Source organism: Melopsittacus undulatus, chromosome 4 (genome assembly GCF_012275295.1).
Source record: "Melopsittacus undulatus isolate bMelUnd1 chromosome 4, bMelUnd1.mat.Z, whole genome shotgun sequence".
Lineage (NCBI taxonomy): Eukaryota > Metazoa > Chordata > Aves > Psittaciformes > Psittaculidae > Melopsittacus > Melopsittacus undulatus.
In genome coordinates this window covers 11159678-11175786 of record NC_047530.1, presented here as the reverse complement: position 1 = coordinate 11175786, position 16109 = coordinate 11159678, and the positions used below count along the sequence as shown (strand labels likewise).

The 16109-nt window shown below is 40.6% G+C and overlaps 1 protein-coding gene across 3 annotated transcripts in view; it reads right to left on the bottom strand.

Annotated features, from left to right (window-relative positions):
• Positions 1-385: 385 nt before the first annotated feature.
• FANCM (FA complementation group M) overlaps positions 386-16109 on the bottom strand; it is a 72717-nt gene continuing 56993 nt past the window's right edge. Inside the window, exons 14-23 of one of the 3 annotated variants that reach the window (XM_031045741.2) lie at positions 13091-15029; positions 10736-10815; positions 10557-10625; positions 9903-10037; positions 7028-7184; positions 5936-6042; positions 3934-4500; positions 2909-3293; positions 1100-1391; positions 386-639 (exon numbers count right to left, since the gene is read on the bottom strand). In XM_031045741.2, the coding sequence (XP_030901601.2) occupies positions 492-639; positions 1100-1391; positions 2909-3293; positions 3934-4500; positions 5936-6042; positions 7028-7184; positions 9903-10037; positions 10557-10625; positions 10736-10815; positions 13091-15029 (3879 nt within the window). In that variant the 3' untranslated portion in view covers positions 386-491. Of the gene's footprint in view, positions 640-1099; positions 1392-2908; positions 3294-3933; positions 4501-5894; positions 6043-7027; positions 7185-9902; positions 10038-10556; positions 10626-10735; positions 10816-13090; positions 15030-16109 lie in introns of those variants that run through there. The other 2 variants (XM_034062273.1, XM_034062274.1) reach the window with 2 other exon arrangements.

Genomic DNA, 16109 nt, shown 5'->3' with positions numbered 1-16109 from the left:
ATGGGCTTGAATGGCTGATAAACAGACTGCTACTGGTCTATTAGACCCACACAAGTCATCTGCTATTAGGTTATTTATCTTGGTTCATTTCCCTCACTTCTGTACATGCTCCCACACATGATATGAAGACAGAAAACTGTTCCTTTGCTAGGCAGCCACAGTGTGGCAACAAACTGCCACTTGTCCCCCAGCAGCCAGGCTTCACCTGGGGTGTTTTACTTCCTTCCATCACCACAGTTATTTTAAAAGGAGTTTTGGAGTGATCAGACCCAGATCTGCTCAGAGCCATGCGTGTGGCACAGCTGGCAAGGGTGGGAGGCAGAAGGGACACAGCCTTCCATAAGGTGACAACCAGAAGAGGAGGTAGCATGCCAAAAGCCCCTCAATTGTTCTGCAAGGATTTATTTACATATTTTACAGTAAATTGGAACTCAGTAAAGTGCAATTAAAAAATAATGGCCTTGGGCTCCAGAAGGCAAGTTTCATTGCCCTCAGCTCCTGGCAGCTGCACCACTTTTCCCTTTAGTGCAGAGGTTTTCTGGTAGCATCTGCATGTCAAAACCACAGTGGAGGTAACGGTAGATCTCCTCGGCCTTCTGCGGACTGACCTGAGCAGCGGTGGCGATGTCGATGGCAGAGCTGTAAGACACCACAACAGGACATCTCACCTATGGTTCTGGAGACCAGCAGGGGATGCCTGGACAACAGGGGAAACCACCAATGGGCAAGAAGCACCCACTGTGAAGAGAGCAGCAGGAATGCTATGTGCTGCTGGCAGTCACCTCTCCCTGCATTTCTAAGGGCTGTGAGCACACCAGGCTCAGGAAACCAAAGAAAGCTGCAGTGAAAACAGGGAATGCCAGGAAAGGGGAAAAGTACAGCAGTAGGAGAGATAGTGGAAGCACAGCCCAATCCAATTGGCTCAAAGAGATAGAAAAAATGCATAAAGAGCAGGACTGATGCAGGGACAGGAAAACTGGGAGCTCTGGTAACAACAGAAACGTGCAGAAAGAATCCACCTGAGCAACTACACCAGCAGGAGAGAGGAGTGAAAGGGAAGTGAGGCCTCAGAGCACCTGCTGTACATCTCAGCTGTTACCTGTTGGCCATCTTCTTCACAGAGTCAAAGTAATGGCACATATTGAGAGCAGCAGGGTAGCTGAGGTTGGGAATGCTCAAGTAGAAGTTGAGCATTTCCTGTTTGTGACCCTCCAGCTCCACTGGCACACAAATGGCAGCATTTTTCCTTTGCTCCACCAAAGCCAAGTCTTTCAACAAACTTGCAGTTTCTTCTTGGCAAGAGCTAAAAAGAATTCGGATGCCAGCCTGGACAAAGGCTGAGAGCATGCTGTCATAGTACTGTGTCCTCTGGAAAAATCGAGAGGTTTCTCCTGCAGAGTAAAAATACAAAAAACTGAGATTTGAGGACTAAACTACTGTGAAAAAAAGAACATGAATTAATTGCAAAGCAAAATGGCTCAAAGATCCCCTGCCTTCAGAACTCACAACCAAAAACGAGATGAGGGAAAACATCTCAATGAAGCAGGAGGGGGCAAGGAGCAGTATTTATTCAGTTTTACCTGAATAGAGTAGGTAAAAGTACTCTAAAGGTCGAGTTTAGGAAGCAATACTGAAATTGCAAATTAAATGCCATTAGGAGAAACACATGATGGGTGACAGACCGAGTCAGAAGAGGTTTGGTAAAGCTACAAACATAAGAATGCAGTTGAACACTGCCAATAACAAACCAGCAGTGCTCTGGAAACTGTGTCATGATAAAAATTGGGCACAATCAATGAAAATGGACAAGACCCCCAGCAAAAGGGAAGTAAAGCAGATCAAGGGCTCGTCTGGAACCCCTCTGAGAAGCTACACCTCCAGTGACCAATTCTATCATTGTTTTCACATATGAACTAGTGATAAACTGGATTTATGTCACTAAACCAGAGCTGCATCCACAACAATTTGATTTCAAGTAGTGGAGTTTTACTCCATAGAACATCTGTAATTTAATTGGAGCTGTGAGCTCTAGTTCCCTCTTCTGCAAAGCAGGTGCAAGCAAGGCACCTCGGTTATCTTCTACATGGCACTGAGAACAGCAGTGTTAGTAAAATGGTTTGATTCATAATTTAGAATTTTAGTATTAAAACAAAGGGCTTGTCCAAACTATACAAATTCAAGAAACAGTCTTGAATTTTCCATAAATGTTTAACCAAGTCAGGAAGTATGTTTGTAACTCTGTTCTGTGCCTTGTGATGCAAGGTGATAGCTCAGCTGCAGCCTTCCCAAAGTAACTCCTTCTAGGAGTGCTGCTCTTTTCTTCTAAAAACTGATTTCATTCAGCTGATTGCCTTTCACTTGTCCAAGCAGCAGCCAGCATGTGGTCTGGTGTCTCCAGTTTGGAGGCAGAGTTACTACACGGTGTATAGGTGGTGTGCCCAGACCAGTTGTCATTCTCACTGGGTCTGGACTGTGAGAATGTTCCTTTTCAGTGTGACAGAGAACTCACTTTTCTTGAGTCCACTATTATTTTAGGACAGAGCATGAAAAAAACTGTGCTTGTTCCTTTATTCTGCTGTTCTCACCTTTGCTGAAATCTATCTTGAAGTTGGGGGTTTTTGGATGTATTAATATGGTCAGTTAATAATGTCCTAATTAACTTGCTTTTCCCTGCCTCAGCAACTGGTAAGTAACATATACAGCTGGATCCAGTGTGCCTCTATTAAATGGCCCTCAAAAGCAAAATGAATTTTGACCTTCAGCTGATGACCTTATTAATGTAATGCTGCTACAGAGACTACAGTACAGGGTTTCAATCCACTTTCTGCCTGTGCCATACACAAAGCCAGTGTGGCCAGTGCAAGCCTTGAGCAGACACCGGTGCATCCCCTATCCTTGGAACACCTACCTGGTTTTATCCTGTCCGTTTCCACAATAACACACATTCTCTCGAACATGCTCTGCAGGCGCTGGATCCTCTGGGTGACTTTAGTCCTGTTCGTAGAGTTCAGTAATTCTGACAGAAACATCCTTTCCACCGCCATGCGGTTGCTCACGATGTAATCGCTGCTGCTCAGAGTGCAAACCTGCACCTTCACAGCATGAACTGCCTTCAAGGACGAAATTACCTCTGCTCCAGAGGAGATCTCACGACTATCTACCAGAACACAGAGCGAGAGCTTTTCCTCCAGAGGGTGTCCTGAAAACAGACCTGTAGCTGCAGAGGGGGTTTTGGAAGCAGAACAAGATGGAATTGAAGTGCTTCTACTGGTGTTCTTCAAAGAACTTGCCACCTGTAAATGATGCAAAACACACTATTTCTCAGAAATCACAGATGCATAACACCAAAGAACAACATGCCCATAAAGAAAATATGTTTTTCAAATACTGATTCTTAACAGATACACTTTGTTCCACTTTTTTTTTAATCCAATTATTTAGCAGCTCGAATGACAAAAGCATGCAGCCTTCACAGAGTCTTAGAATCATTTAGGTTGGAAAAGACCTTTAAGATTAGTTCAACAAAACCTGAATCCTGTAAATGACAGAAGTCAGGCAGAAAAGTGTAAGAGGTCAGGTATCCAACCTCAGACTATGAAGGTTGCTCACTTAGGACAGCAAACAAGTATTTTATAACTACAAAACCCAAACAATTCGTGGACACTCTCTGGAATTTGAAATAGATCCATATTCTTCCATGATTTTTATTACTGACCGCTAAGATACTCTCCAGGTCACCATGTGAGTACCAATGCTTCCTGTATCACAGAAAAGGAAGACTGTGCAAAGCAGTACAAGCAGAATAGCTCTGCTCCTTTACCACACTGCTGAGAGCCCTCAGAACAGCAGTGCAATACACCAGGGTGCCGCCAGGGTTGTTTCTTTAGAAAACATGAGGTGAGAGGAAGGTCCTTACACTGAATTAACACCAACCTCACTGTAAGCCTGGAGATTCTCTTTCCCCAATGCAGAACTAGTGACGGCTGATGAAAAGCGTGTGCTCCCGACTTGATGGTCTGGGTGAAAATCCAGCATTTCAGATACGGAAGCTTTCAAGCCAAGAAGCATCTTGCTTTTATCTTCTGTAGAATGATGAACAGTGCTTTCCCCAGCAATTTCTTTGTGCTGCACAGAAAAGACTGAAGGAAATGACTTGGGTAACTTAGCATTTTCCTGTTGTGCCCTGACACAGTCTGTTTTCATGGGTTTTTCATTGCTGATACTTGTTTCTTCCCCACTAGAATCACTAAGAACAATAATTCGGGATAGTTTCTTCTTTTGCATTGGGGCTGAATAGTTCTCCTCCATCCTGGCCTGGTTTACTTTTTGTCTGCGTCGAGTAAGGTATTGTTTTCTTCCATTAGTAAAATTCTCATTGTTTAGGAGATCAAAATTAATGGACACTTCCTCCTCACTAGATTCACTTTTTTTGCAGGTTTCTTCTTCCTCCTCTACAACACAGAAACTATCTTCTGCATAAGCCTGGTCTTGCTCAGGAATCTGTGGGAAGAAAAAACCCAAACACAGTAAGTTTTGAAATACTGAAATGATTTTGCTCCTCCTCTCCATGAAGCGCGTTGCTTATACAATCCATAAAGTACGTGAGTACTGCGGAGCCTTGCCCTCCCTTGCTCTGCAGCTCCTGAGCTACTTCCCAGAAGGGTTCACCGTACCGTTAGCTGAGCCCAGAATGAGCACACACTCAGATTTTGATCAGGCCAAGGACTCATCACCAGAAACCTTTTAATGCAAATATTAATTGTAATATCACCAATGAAGCAAGACTTGCTCACTAGCACTACCACCAGATGAGCTGAATTACAGACAGGAGTATCTCCTTCGCACATGTCTGCACAGAGGGAAGGACACTGAGCCATTGCTCCTGCACAGGGAGGCCAAGAGAGCTAGGGTTGTTCAGCCTGGAGAAGAGAAGGCTCTGGGGAGACCATACAGCAGCTTCCTAGTACCTAAAGAGGCTGACAAGAGAGACGAGAGGGGCTTTTCACATTGGCCATGCAGGAATAGGACAAGGGGGAATAGCTTTAAGATGACAGAAGGGAGATTTTGATAAAATATTAGGAAGAAGTTCTTCCCTGTGAGGGTGGTGAGGCGCTGGCACAGGTTGCCCAGAGAAGCTGTGGCTGCCCCATCCCTGGCAGTGTTCAAGGCCAGGTTGGATGGGGCTTGGAGCAACCTGGTCTGGTGGAAGGCGTCCCTGCTCATGGCAGGGGGTTGGAACTGGATGGTTCCTTCCAACCCAAACCATTCTGTGTTATTCCATGATCTATTATTTCAGGAGCTAACTTTCTAATTGCTAGACAATTGTTATCTCTTGTCACTACTGCCTGTGTGGCATCAAGAGCACAGGGCAACCTGTCATACAACCATGTAACAATCAAACTGTTACACTTCCATTTGGAGATTGCTTGTTTTACCATACTGGAAGGTTGGGTGAGAGCCTCAAAGCATCACATGCTGGGTCAGAGGCTTCATCCTTACGATGTGGCAGTTGGCATCCTTTGTGACAGTGGAAGACAGTGGAGAGGGGGAGATACACTGCCAAACCTGGAAGGACTGTGCTGTCCCACACTGATCAACAATAATCACCTTCAGTGAAAACACAGAATGGTTTGGTTTGGAAGGGACCTTAAAGATCATCTTGTTCCAACCACCCTGCCGGGATGCTTTTGCTTCAGACTAATGGACAGCCTCCCTCCAGCTGAAGAACAGGGTATGTATGCTTCTACCAAAGCATCAGTGTCTGCATACATTAACTTAAAAAACAAAATGAAGTCAAGATCAAATGAAGTCTTGTGTAAGAACTTGTTATTTATCAACTATAGACTGCAAACTACACTTCAAAGTAGTATTAGAACCCAAATAGAGTCACACACCATAAAAATTTCACAAGGACAGATGTCATTTTGTTTCACACCTGTGAGAAAATCTCCAGGGCGTTGAATTCACGATGAACCATTTTGTATCTATTGCCAAGAGCTGGACTACGCACAGATTTCAGGTAAATTCCTTTCATCTCAAAGTCTGCATTAAAACAGGATGATAAAAGAGAATACAGTATTATTAAGGATACATTTTTAATTCATTATTATTACACTCTGTTTTCTATATTAAGTAATTCCTTTACAGTCTCCCACAAACCTGGAGAATTTGCAATTCTCCAGACAACTCTTAAAATCCTGAAGCGAAGGACTAGGTCTACCAATGGTGCTGTCACAAGGACTGCCATGAAGAAGGTTGTATCAGCAGGCAGAGCCTGGGATGGCCGTGGCAGGGACAAGGGTGATATCTGCCACAGAAAACCTCAATCATTCAGTTTTCCACACTGCAAGTCTCTCCCAGAATAAACACAACTTATTTCAGAGACTGTGTGGGAAAGGGATGGGTGTTTTGAAATCCACACAGGGTCTTACAGGGAACGATTCATAATTTCATTGGAGGAAGAAATTTCTTAGCAACATCTGGGAATCTTAAATGATAATAAGATGATTCCATCATGCAAATATCCCAAGGAAAGACAAGGTTTGTAAGCACAGGGTAAGTAAAGCATCTCAGCCAGAAAGCAGCATTATCTTCTCAGCTCTGCCAGTACAAACACTGTAATGTTATCTATTGTTATTTCATACCATATTTTAGGTTTCTCTTTAACAGAACACCTGAGAGGCTCAGAAATTAGGGTTTTGAACTGGCAAATTATGTTCAGTCACAATGGCACAGGAGGGGGTGGTTGAGGTTTAGTGAGGGTGATCTCCTGCCCCACAATCCTCAAAGAACTGATTCCAGCCTGCTCAAAGCTATCACATAGTAGAGACTCCAGTGAAGAACTTACTACGTAAGAAACCTATGAGAATAAAAGAAGACAAGGTACAAACATATAATGGAAAGCATCTAATTTACCACAGCTGAGGAGGTTACTGCTAATTAGCTGACTGAATGTCCATGCCTATCACATACCAATTTCTAAGCAACACCCCTGATCTTAAAAGCATAAAGAGCTTTTCTCATTTACCATTTAACACTTGTGTGATTTCCACATCATCATTCAGGAACTGAGTAAGTGAAGAGTTCAGCTCGTTCTCCGCATCATCAGTCTCATCAGAAGAAACACAGTCTGCATCCTGCTGGGACAGCTCAGCTTCCTCATCTAAAAACTGTCTTGCTGCAGTCTAAAAACAGAAAAAACCCCCCACCAAATTTTAGTTAAAAGCTGGCTCCCAATTAACTAATATTGCCTGTGAGACCTCCAATTAAATCAACTTATTACTTCACAGCATTCAGCTGCTTCGATGCTCACAGATATCAGGCTCCTGGCTTTGAAAAGAGAATCCATCACTGGGAGAGCTGATGTAAAAAACATGAAGTTCAGTGCAGCAAAGGACAGCACACAAACATTCGCCTACCAGTGCAGGAGGGTGAAGCTGGTTTCCATTTCAAAGCCCTGGCCAAAGGTAACCACAGTGTGCAGCACTGCCTGCTAGTTAACAGCATAGGCAGTTTACAAATGTAACACGTTGTACCTGAGCTACTCCAAAATACTAGTTTATTTTGTGACTTACAAGTGTAGTTTTACTCATTTTATTTTCTTTCAAGAATCTGATTTGATTTTTAAGTGCTACATTACTTTGAACCCAGGTCCTCTAAAAACTTCAGATACAGATTTCACACTGGTTTGCTCTTTTCTGTTTATGACTTGGGATTATTTCATAAATTCATAAGACAATGCAACTCGTTATTGAAAAAATGCTTGTCTTTCAGGGAAGATGAGGCACTTCACATGTGAACTGCAGCCCAGGAGACAGGATATAAACCTTGTTACCTAATTCCATCGAAACCAGACAACAAAACATTCACTAGAATGTACATGGAAACAAAACGAACTCAGAAAGATGTTTTGTCGGAGAGACTTTATATTCAGCAACTTTTCCTCTTATGATTTCAGCTATAAAGTACTAAAGTAAAGTATGAAAAAAAAACCCACAACCAAACCATTATGTATCCCAATACTCCAAAGGAATAATTCTTTGCCTTCAAAATACTTCGAATAAAAAGGAAAGCTGTGAATTTTAGTTTAGTATATGGAAGACTGGTGACACCAGTCTACAGTGACACCTCTGATTTTCAGTTTTTCCAAGTTTTAATTATTTGCTTACACCAATTGGTAAGCTTGAATGACAGGCATTATTACTAGCTCCTTTTCTAGAACAGTTTTGACTATTCTGAAACACACTGGAGGTCACCTGTTTACAGGAAAGAACTCTCAATGCTATTGCCAATTAGTCTTAATCCTTCTTACTTGTGAAGGACTACAGAGGGGACAAACCCTGCAGTGCGAAAAGCCCTGTGACACCAGAAACTGAGAGTCACGAGTATGATCACACCTGGGAAACAAGTTACCACATTCTTCTATTATTTATTGAACCTCTGAATTCAGTGCCAGTCACTATTTTGATTACCTTGGACTTCTCATAATCTGTTATTTTAACTGCAGATCTCTCCTGCATTTACAACTCCATTACCTGAACTTCTGACAGAATACTGTAACTGGTGGTGGACTGATCAGAATGATTCTGATGTCTTGAACCTTCTGTGGATCTGGAATTCTGACATGTTCATCACTGTTGTTTAGGTAAGCAATATGCCTTCATACATCATCTTACCTAAACATCGGTATGCTTAGGTAAGACGATACATGAAGGCAAAGTAGAATTTTTAAGTACACGAGGCTCTTTTTCCATCAACTTGTTGGTCTCACATTAAGGAATATGTTTAAATAAAATTGCAAAATGGACTTTTCATCTACCTCTTTGTATTCCAGAACATAAAATATTGATGCTATAGGGAAGTCTCCATAATGAAGATTAGCTTTAAAACATTGAAAATATCCAACATAATGTGCCCCAGAGCCCTGATTACGGTAATTTTTGCCCAGCTGAACCACATCTATGCATAAGAGCTGTTAAACTTACTGTATGATTCTGTCCTACATCCTCTCCTGCATCCAGTCCTGCTGAAGTGACAGATTAAAGTGTAAAGCACTAAGTTAAGATTTAAGCTTTGGGGTTGAGGGATCATCTCTGTCCTAATGTATCCAAAGGTGAAAACCACTAGAGTAGGTGCTATATCCATATGATCAAGTATCCTAATAGCCTAAATTCTGGTCAAGAACCTGAGCTTCCTGAGTTTACTACTCTTTGAGTTCTATTTGCAATGCAGATCATTATTTTGCTTGTGATTATTATGCAGATTCTTCTGAAAGTCAGGCAATGGATGTGAGGGTTAAGACCCTTTATCCAGTGTTTCAAGATTCCACATCAAATGTTTGCAAGAAGCTTGTGTAGAACAGCTCTGAGCCTTGACCCCCCTAAATAATGTCTTAAAACCAAACAACCACCCAACTGCACGCTTACTATGACAGAGTTTTATCATGAGATCCTACAAAGGCCATAACATAGACAGAAGCTCAATTTTTTAGGCCATAAAATACATATGAGCTCCAGAATGAGTCACCCAATGACCTACTGAATTTTCATCTTAAGTATTGTGAAACCAGTGCTCAACATTTCTGTTATTTTCATGTTTTGCTGGATTTTTTTTCAAGTTTAAATTTAGACAAATTAGAAAATATTTTCAATTTATTCTTGCAGTTTGGATATGAAGTAGAATTTCAGTATGTCTCTGTCTCTTTTTTTGATTTGTTCAGTAGCATGATGTGCTGCTCGTGTTCAAAAACCAGTTCTGACCTGGACTTTGTAACTTTGTCAACATGCACAAACCTCCATACACATATATAAGACAACACGTAGCCATTATCTACATTGCAATTTAAACACAAACCACTTCAAATACAACCTTCAGCATATTAAGAGAGACGTAATGCCACAGACCTTGTTTGTGACACTGCTCTTGACCTTTGGCCGTTTTGTACTTCTCAGCTGGTTTTTGTTACATGCTGTGGAGTTATTTATGGTCCTGTGCGAGTTCTTGTGAAAATCCATGCTGTCATCACTGGACATGTCTGACTAGAGGAACATTTCACAAACACCTCAGTAAATAAAGACTAAAGCAAACAATACTTTGATTACACAATCATCCTTTGACAGCTGGGGGTTTTAAGCAATACCTAACTTTTATGTGGCTGATCTGCTACGGCAAAATAATGCAATCATGCTAATCATCTTAATAAACACAAAAGGAACAGAAAAAACAGGTTAATTGGAAGAAAAAACAGGTCAAATGTGACATGAATTGTTTTGTTTTTTTTCCTCAAAGCTTTGCAGCAAAGGTTACTTTACTGCCTTCCACAAACAGAGAGGTGCAGCTTTACCTTCCTATAACAGTATTTCACTGCCAAAAACCACCTACAAGGTCATCTTTGGAGACCTTGAGAAAGAATTGAAGGAAGAAAAGTAATTACGTTCTAATACTCCTTAGGTCAAATGGCATAAAATATTTTTATAAGAACACCTGCCTAGTGACTGAGAAAGTAAATGTTTAAATATATACTCCAGAAATGAGCTTGCATTACTTCTCGCCCCTACCATGTTACGTGGGTGCTGACGTTTTCTCCTGGCACACATTGGCGATTCAAAGTCACTGTCATTCATAACCTGTGCAAACAGAAATAGGTACAATTGCAACGAGGGTTTTGGGTTTGGTGCTTGATTTGGCATCTTGCTTCTCTTTTTATTTTCTTTTTTTTTCTTTTGCTAAGACTCACATCAGGAGACTTCAAAACATTCTTTTTTCTCATGGTTTTTCTCCGGAAAACTATCTCTTCTTCACTCTCACTGCTGGTTCCTACAGAAAAAAATAGTAAACAGCACTCGCAAGAAAATGCATTGTTCAGAAAGCAGTATTTCTATAACTGAGCAATCAAAATCAAAACCTGTCTCTCTCATAGAAGTACCTGCAAAGGAGATTACTTATTGATTTATGTGGCAAGTATCGTTCTCTTTAGCCTCGGTAATCAAAATAAATAATCTCCAGCTGAGATATATAATAAATCCTGCTTCCCTGGAAAATCTCTTGAGTGAAAGTGATTATCCCAGGCAGTACAAACACAGAAAAAGTTGTCTGGAAAACAAGAGCAAAAGCCCTTTAAAGTTGAGTAAAAGTTGCACTTCTGGAAGCATTTTGTAACACATCTTCCTTTGAGTCCACCGAACAAGACCAGAGCTTACAGAAAAGTCCTCTTTCCAATTCCTTTTCAAATAACTGCAGCTTTTTTGATTTTACAAAGGACTGCTTTTATAAAAGACAGGATCTTCCTTTGTGCACAAGAAAGCTCTAATTCTGATGGAGAGACTCTGGATTTGGTGCAGTAGATACACTGCCTGTTTAACTTCCCACCCCAAAGCAGGCTTGATGCTACTTGCACCTATGGCATTCTGTCTCATTTTCCCTGTTTCTTTAGGCATATAGCAAGATAGGGAGGGAAAGAGAGCTGGTTCTGACTGAATCACTCAAAGTTTTAATTTCTTTAAGGAAAAGTACAAAATACCCAAACTTTCCATTTCTACAATAACATATATAAAAACCAGTAACTATCCATTTCAACAACATACATTGCGTGGAGAGGTTTTCAAGACCTGACTGCACCAAGCTCTCTAACTCAATGCCTACCCGGCCACACTTGGAATACTATGCTCAGTTTTGGTCCCTGCTGTACAAAAAAGATGTGGACAGGCTGGGAGAGGGCCCAGAGAAGGGCCACAAAGATGTTCCAAGAACTGGGAAACTGAGGAAGGGATGAGAAAGGTGGGCTTGTTCAGCTTAGAGAAAACAAGGCTCAGGGGAGATGTGATCACTACATTCCAGTATTTAAAGGGTGGCTACAAAGAGGATGAAGACTTCCTTTTACAAGGAGGCACATGGAAAAGATGAGGGATAATGGGCACAGGTTAGTGCCAGGGAGATTCCAACTGGGCACAAGAGAAAAAAATTTCACACTGAGAACAATCAGCCATTGGAATAATCTCCCTGCGGAAGCGGTGGATTCCCCAACACTGGACACTGTTAACATTCAACTGGACAGGGTGTTGGGAGGTCTAGTCTAGGTCATGCTTTGACAGAAAGGTTGGACCAGATTCCAACCTTGAGGTTCCTTCCATTCTGGGGTTTTATGAAACAACCTGATCCAGGTTCACAATTAACCCTGCAACCCTAAAACAGCAATTTGTTTCTTTTTGTAGTCTTGGGTTTTTGTGTGGGTTTGTTTGTTTTAAATTTATTATTCTTGCTTATTAAATCAATTACAATTTTTAAATTCAACAAACTAACACAGCCATTCGAAGGTGTGATGATGATTCAGGAAGAAAGGTGGCATTCAACAATCAATCAACTTCAGAAAAGACATTATCAGACAAATTCGAAGAGAAGGAGAAGAAAAAAAGATGTTTTTACCACCAAAAGGACTGTTTCTGCTTTGCTTCAATTTCTAAGGACAGTAACAAAGCCATTCAAAACACCTCAATGCGCCTTATGAATCAGACCAAGTACTATTATGTCTCAATTATTTTGAAAGCAATTCAAGTTTGTAAAGAGAGAAATACAACAGAGGGTATGAATATGACCTGTAATTGACCTACACGTGAAGAATGACAGACACTGATATATTGGCAATATCTGAACATGTAATACGTTTTTTTATGGTATGTTGGTCCTAAACCAGAGAAAGGCAAAAGTGGGGGAGAAAAGGGAAGAAATAAAAATAGAATAGAGCCTACAGTCAATATCTTTAAGAATCCTGGCTTGTGCTGAAGTTATAATCAGAAAATTTTGAATACAAGTTAATTGTCAACAAAACAGAAATCAATAGTTTCAACTCCTCAGGAGCAGATCCAGGTAATTACAAATCAGACACTGGGAATATTAAGAAACAGCTTTAGAGGCAGCTAAGGTGGAAAGTTTCCCCACTGACCCAACTTCTAGTATTTAGAACAATTTACATTTTTCCCTTTCCCTTTCATCCTTCCCACCTTAGCCATAAAACTAAATTGAGGATGCAAAAGCTATTGGATTCTATTAATTTAAACACGAAGGTACTAACTAACTGTATCCTTGAAATCCCTACCTTCAGCAGGAGACACATGTGAACTAGGAATGTTGGTGGAGTCCAGGTTTTCAGTTCTTCCCAAATGGGAATGAAATGCATCGACAGCTGAACTCCCAAAGTTCTGCCTACATAGGCTTTTATTTACTTTATCTGTAAGAGGCCCCTCTGCAATTTCTTCCCTGGCACTAGAGAAGACATTCAGAGGAATTCTTCTGTTAGCTTTAATATTCATAACCTTTCTACGTGGGGTAGAAAGTGCAGGAGCCGAAGCTTTGGGTGATCCACTTCTTCTTTCACCTCCTGACTCCAGGAAAGGCACCACAGCAGAAGCACCTCCAGCTCCTTCTCTGCCATTCAAGCTCCTACTTTGGAATGGCAATGGTGTGGAAGCATCTCTTTTCTCAAGACCTTTGCAATCCCACTCTGGCGATGTTTCAAGTCTGGAGCTATCATTCAGTAATTTTTTTTTATCTTCAGTGGATTTAACATCTGCATGACTCCATAAGGCACCATTTGATTTTCTGGTATTACTGGTACCTGTATTTTCTTCAAAGATTTGATTCTCACACTCTTCAATGGAAAACCCCAAATCAAAATTAACAGAAAATAGTTCTTGAGAACAATCATAAAGATCATCGTTATTCAAAGACTGCTCACTCATTCTAACATCACTTAGCATTTCCATGGCTGTGGTTTTACTGCTTCTTGGCTGCTCCTCACAGGTTGTATCAGTGCTTCTGCAGCATACCTTGGAAGGAAACCACTCAGAGCCCTGCTCTGCAACTGGCTCAAAGGCACTCTCACCTGAATGTGACCTGACTAAATGCTTATTGCTTGTAGAAAAACTTCTATTATTTGTGTCATAAAGTTGTTCATCTTCAAATAAATGTATACTCTTCTCTTGTTCTACTACCACCTTTTTCTTGTCAAGTTCAGTATCTTCTTTTTGAGAAAAATATTGATTCTCTTGAACTTCAGTGAATTCTTCATTGTCAAATAGACTATCAAAGCTGTTATCCCACTGAAGCTCCTCTTTGGCTTTAACAACAGTGGTCTCAGAAGATGACACAGTTTTTGAAAAACAGGTACTTAAAGAACCACACAATTCACTGGTGACCCTCCCTTCAGGATTCTCAAGGTGCAGGAGTGCATAATCAGCTTCTGAGAGTGCAGGAAAGACTTTGTCCTGCAGTCTCGCTGAATAACTATCAGAAATAACTTTTTGAAAAGGATGTATTATTTCTTCATTTCTCACCACATTTTCAAAATCATAAACTTTATTCAAAGAGGGAGGAGACTGTGATAAAAGCCTTTTCACATTGGAAGATACTTCTTTAAACCAAGAAGGCTCCTCAAGTGGTCTCACAAGTGCAAATGAATCCACATAGGATTCCGGAAGATAAAATAAGTCAGAGGACACAGGTGATTTCTCAGCTGTGAAGCTACTATAACCCAGATCTGTGTGGTTTGTCTCCAGTGACCTACAAGCTTTATCTACAGTTTTGTTTTCCTTCATTGCTGCACTTTCATCCATTACAGTACTGTCACTGTTGTCACATAGGTCAATAAATCCATTTAAGTCAAATGTCACCTCTAGTTCCTTATCCTCTTGACTGCCCTGGTCAGCATCTTCAACCACAGCAAGCCTTCCTGCTGAGTAAGAAGCAGAAGTATTAGTAGCTGTAGTTAACACAGGCACTTCCAGATTAGATCTGGAAGTTCCTTTTGGAGTCTTTGGCTTTGTTATTTTAAATGTGGTGAAGAATTCACTCTCATTATCATCTGTATCAGGTAAAAATGGTTTTACTTTTGATCTGTGTGCCACCTCTTTTCTAGATGAGCATGCCTTCTGATCAGATGTGGAGCTGGTCATGAAGAGATGATTTTTATTCCTTTGAACATTAACATCTTCAATACGTAAGTGAGGCTGAATCTCCAGCTCATAGTGGCAGTCTCCCTGGTGACAAACACAGTATAATATTTATTATAAACACATACAGGCTTACAAGGAGTCATCATAAGGATATTTAAAACAAGTGACAAAGGTTTTCTTACTCCTAAAGGTTATTAGAAAGGACAGAGAAAAAAAAATAGTGTTTTGTTTTTTATTTAAAGTCACAACTTGCAAATAGAACATTTGCTGTAACTGCAAATCCATGCTTGGGTCATCAAGCCTAAATGTTTTAGAAAGACTGAAAGACACCATGTGCAAATAAAGATGGCTTTTAACAGAGCACCAACACACAATATTCTGTACTGTGTGACTGTTCCATGCACAGACTTAAGATGCAGTTCTCAGAGCATTAACAGCAAGCAACCTCACTAATGAAATGTGCAAGGTATTTTGTTCTCAGAGAGGCTTTAACAGCTGTACTTCTGAGAGGACTAGCAAATAGAGGAAGGTGCTTTGAGCAGAAGAAACCCTTATTCAAGCACAAGTAAGCCTGGAATCCTCCATTCTCTTTCTACTATCATTTCTAATTTGGCCATTGCCATTGATGGCCCATTAAGAACTTCTCACTTACATACTCTGATTTTATTTTTCTTCCCCATGCATGCTTATTAATCTTCTGTTCAAAAAGACACTGACCTAGGCAACTAGCTCTTTTCAAAATACACTTGAAAAAAAGCACAACAGACTTTGACATCATTCCCAGTTAGGTATCCAAACAAGGACTGTTTGGATAGAAAAGCTATTTATTTACTTATTGTCCTTCTCTCTCTTTTAAATTGACATCTCAAAATGAAGGCATGCAGTAGATAAAGCATACCATCCAGTATTAACAGTGTTTTTTCACTCTCAATAATAATAATAAACAAATTGATATTTAGACATGACCATTAGCTTCATAAATGCCACCAAAAGGATAATGAGTAGAATAAATACAGAAGAATGTGTGTACTGGTTGTTTTGTAGTCAAGAACAAAGCTGGTTCCAAATCGTGTTTACAGCAATGATACTTGTGTCTCAGTGACAATGTGTGCAGTCTGTGTGTGGTCAGTACCAGAGCTGTCTAGCAGGGGAAGGAAGTTCAGC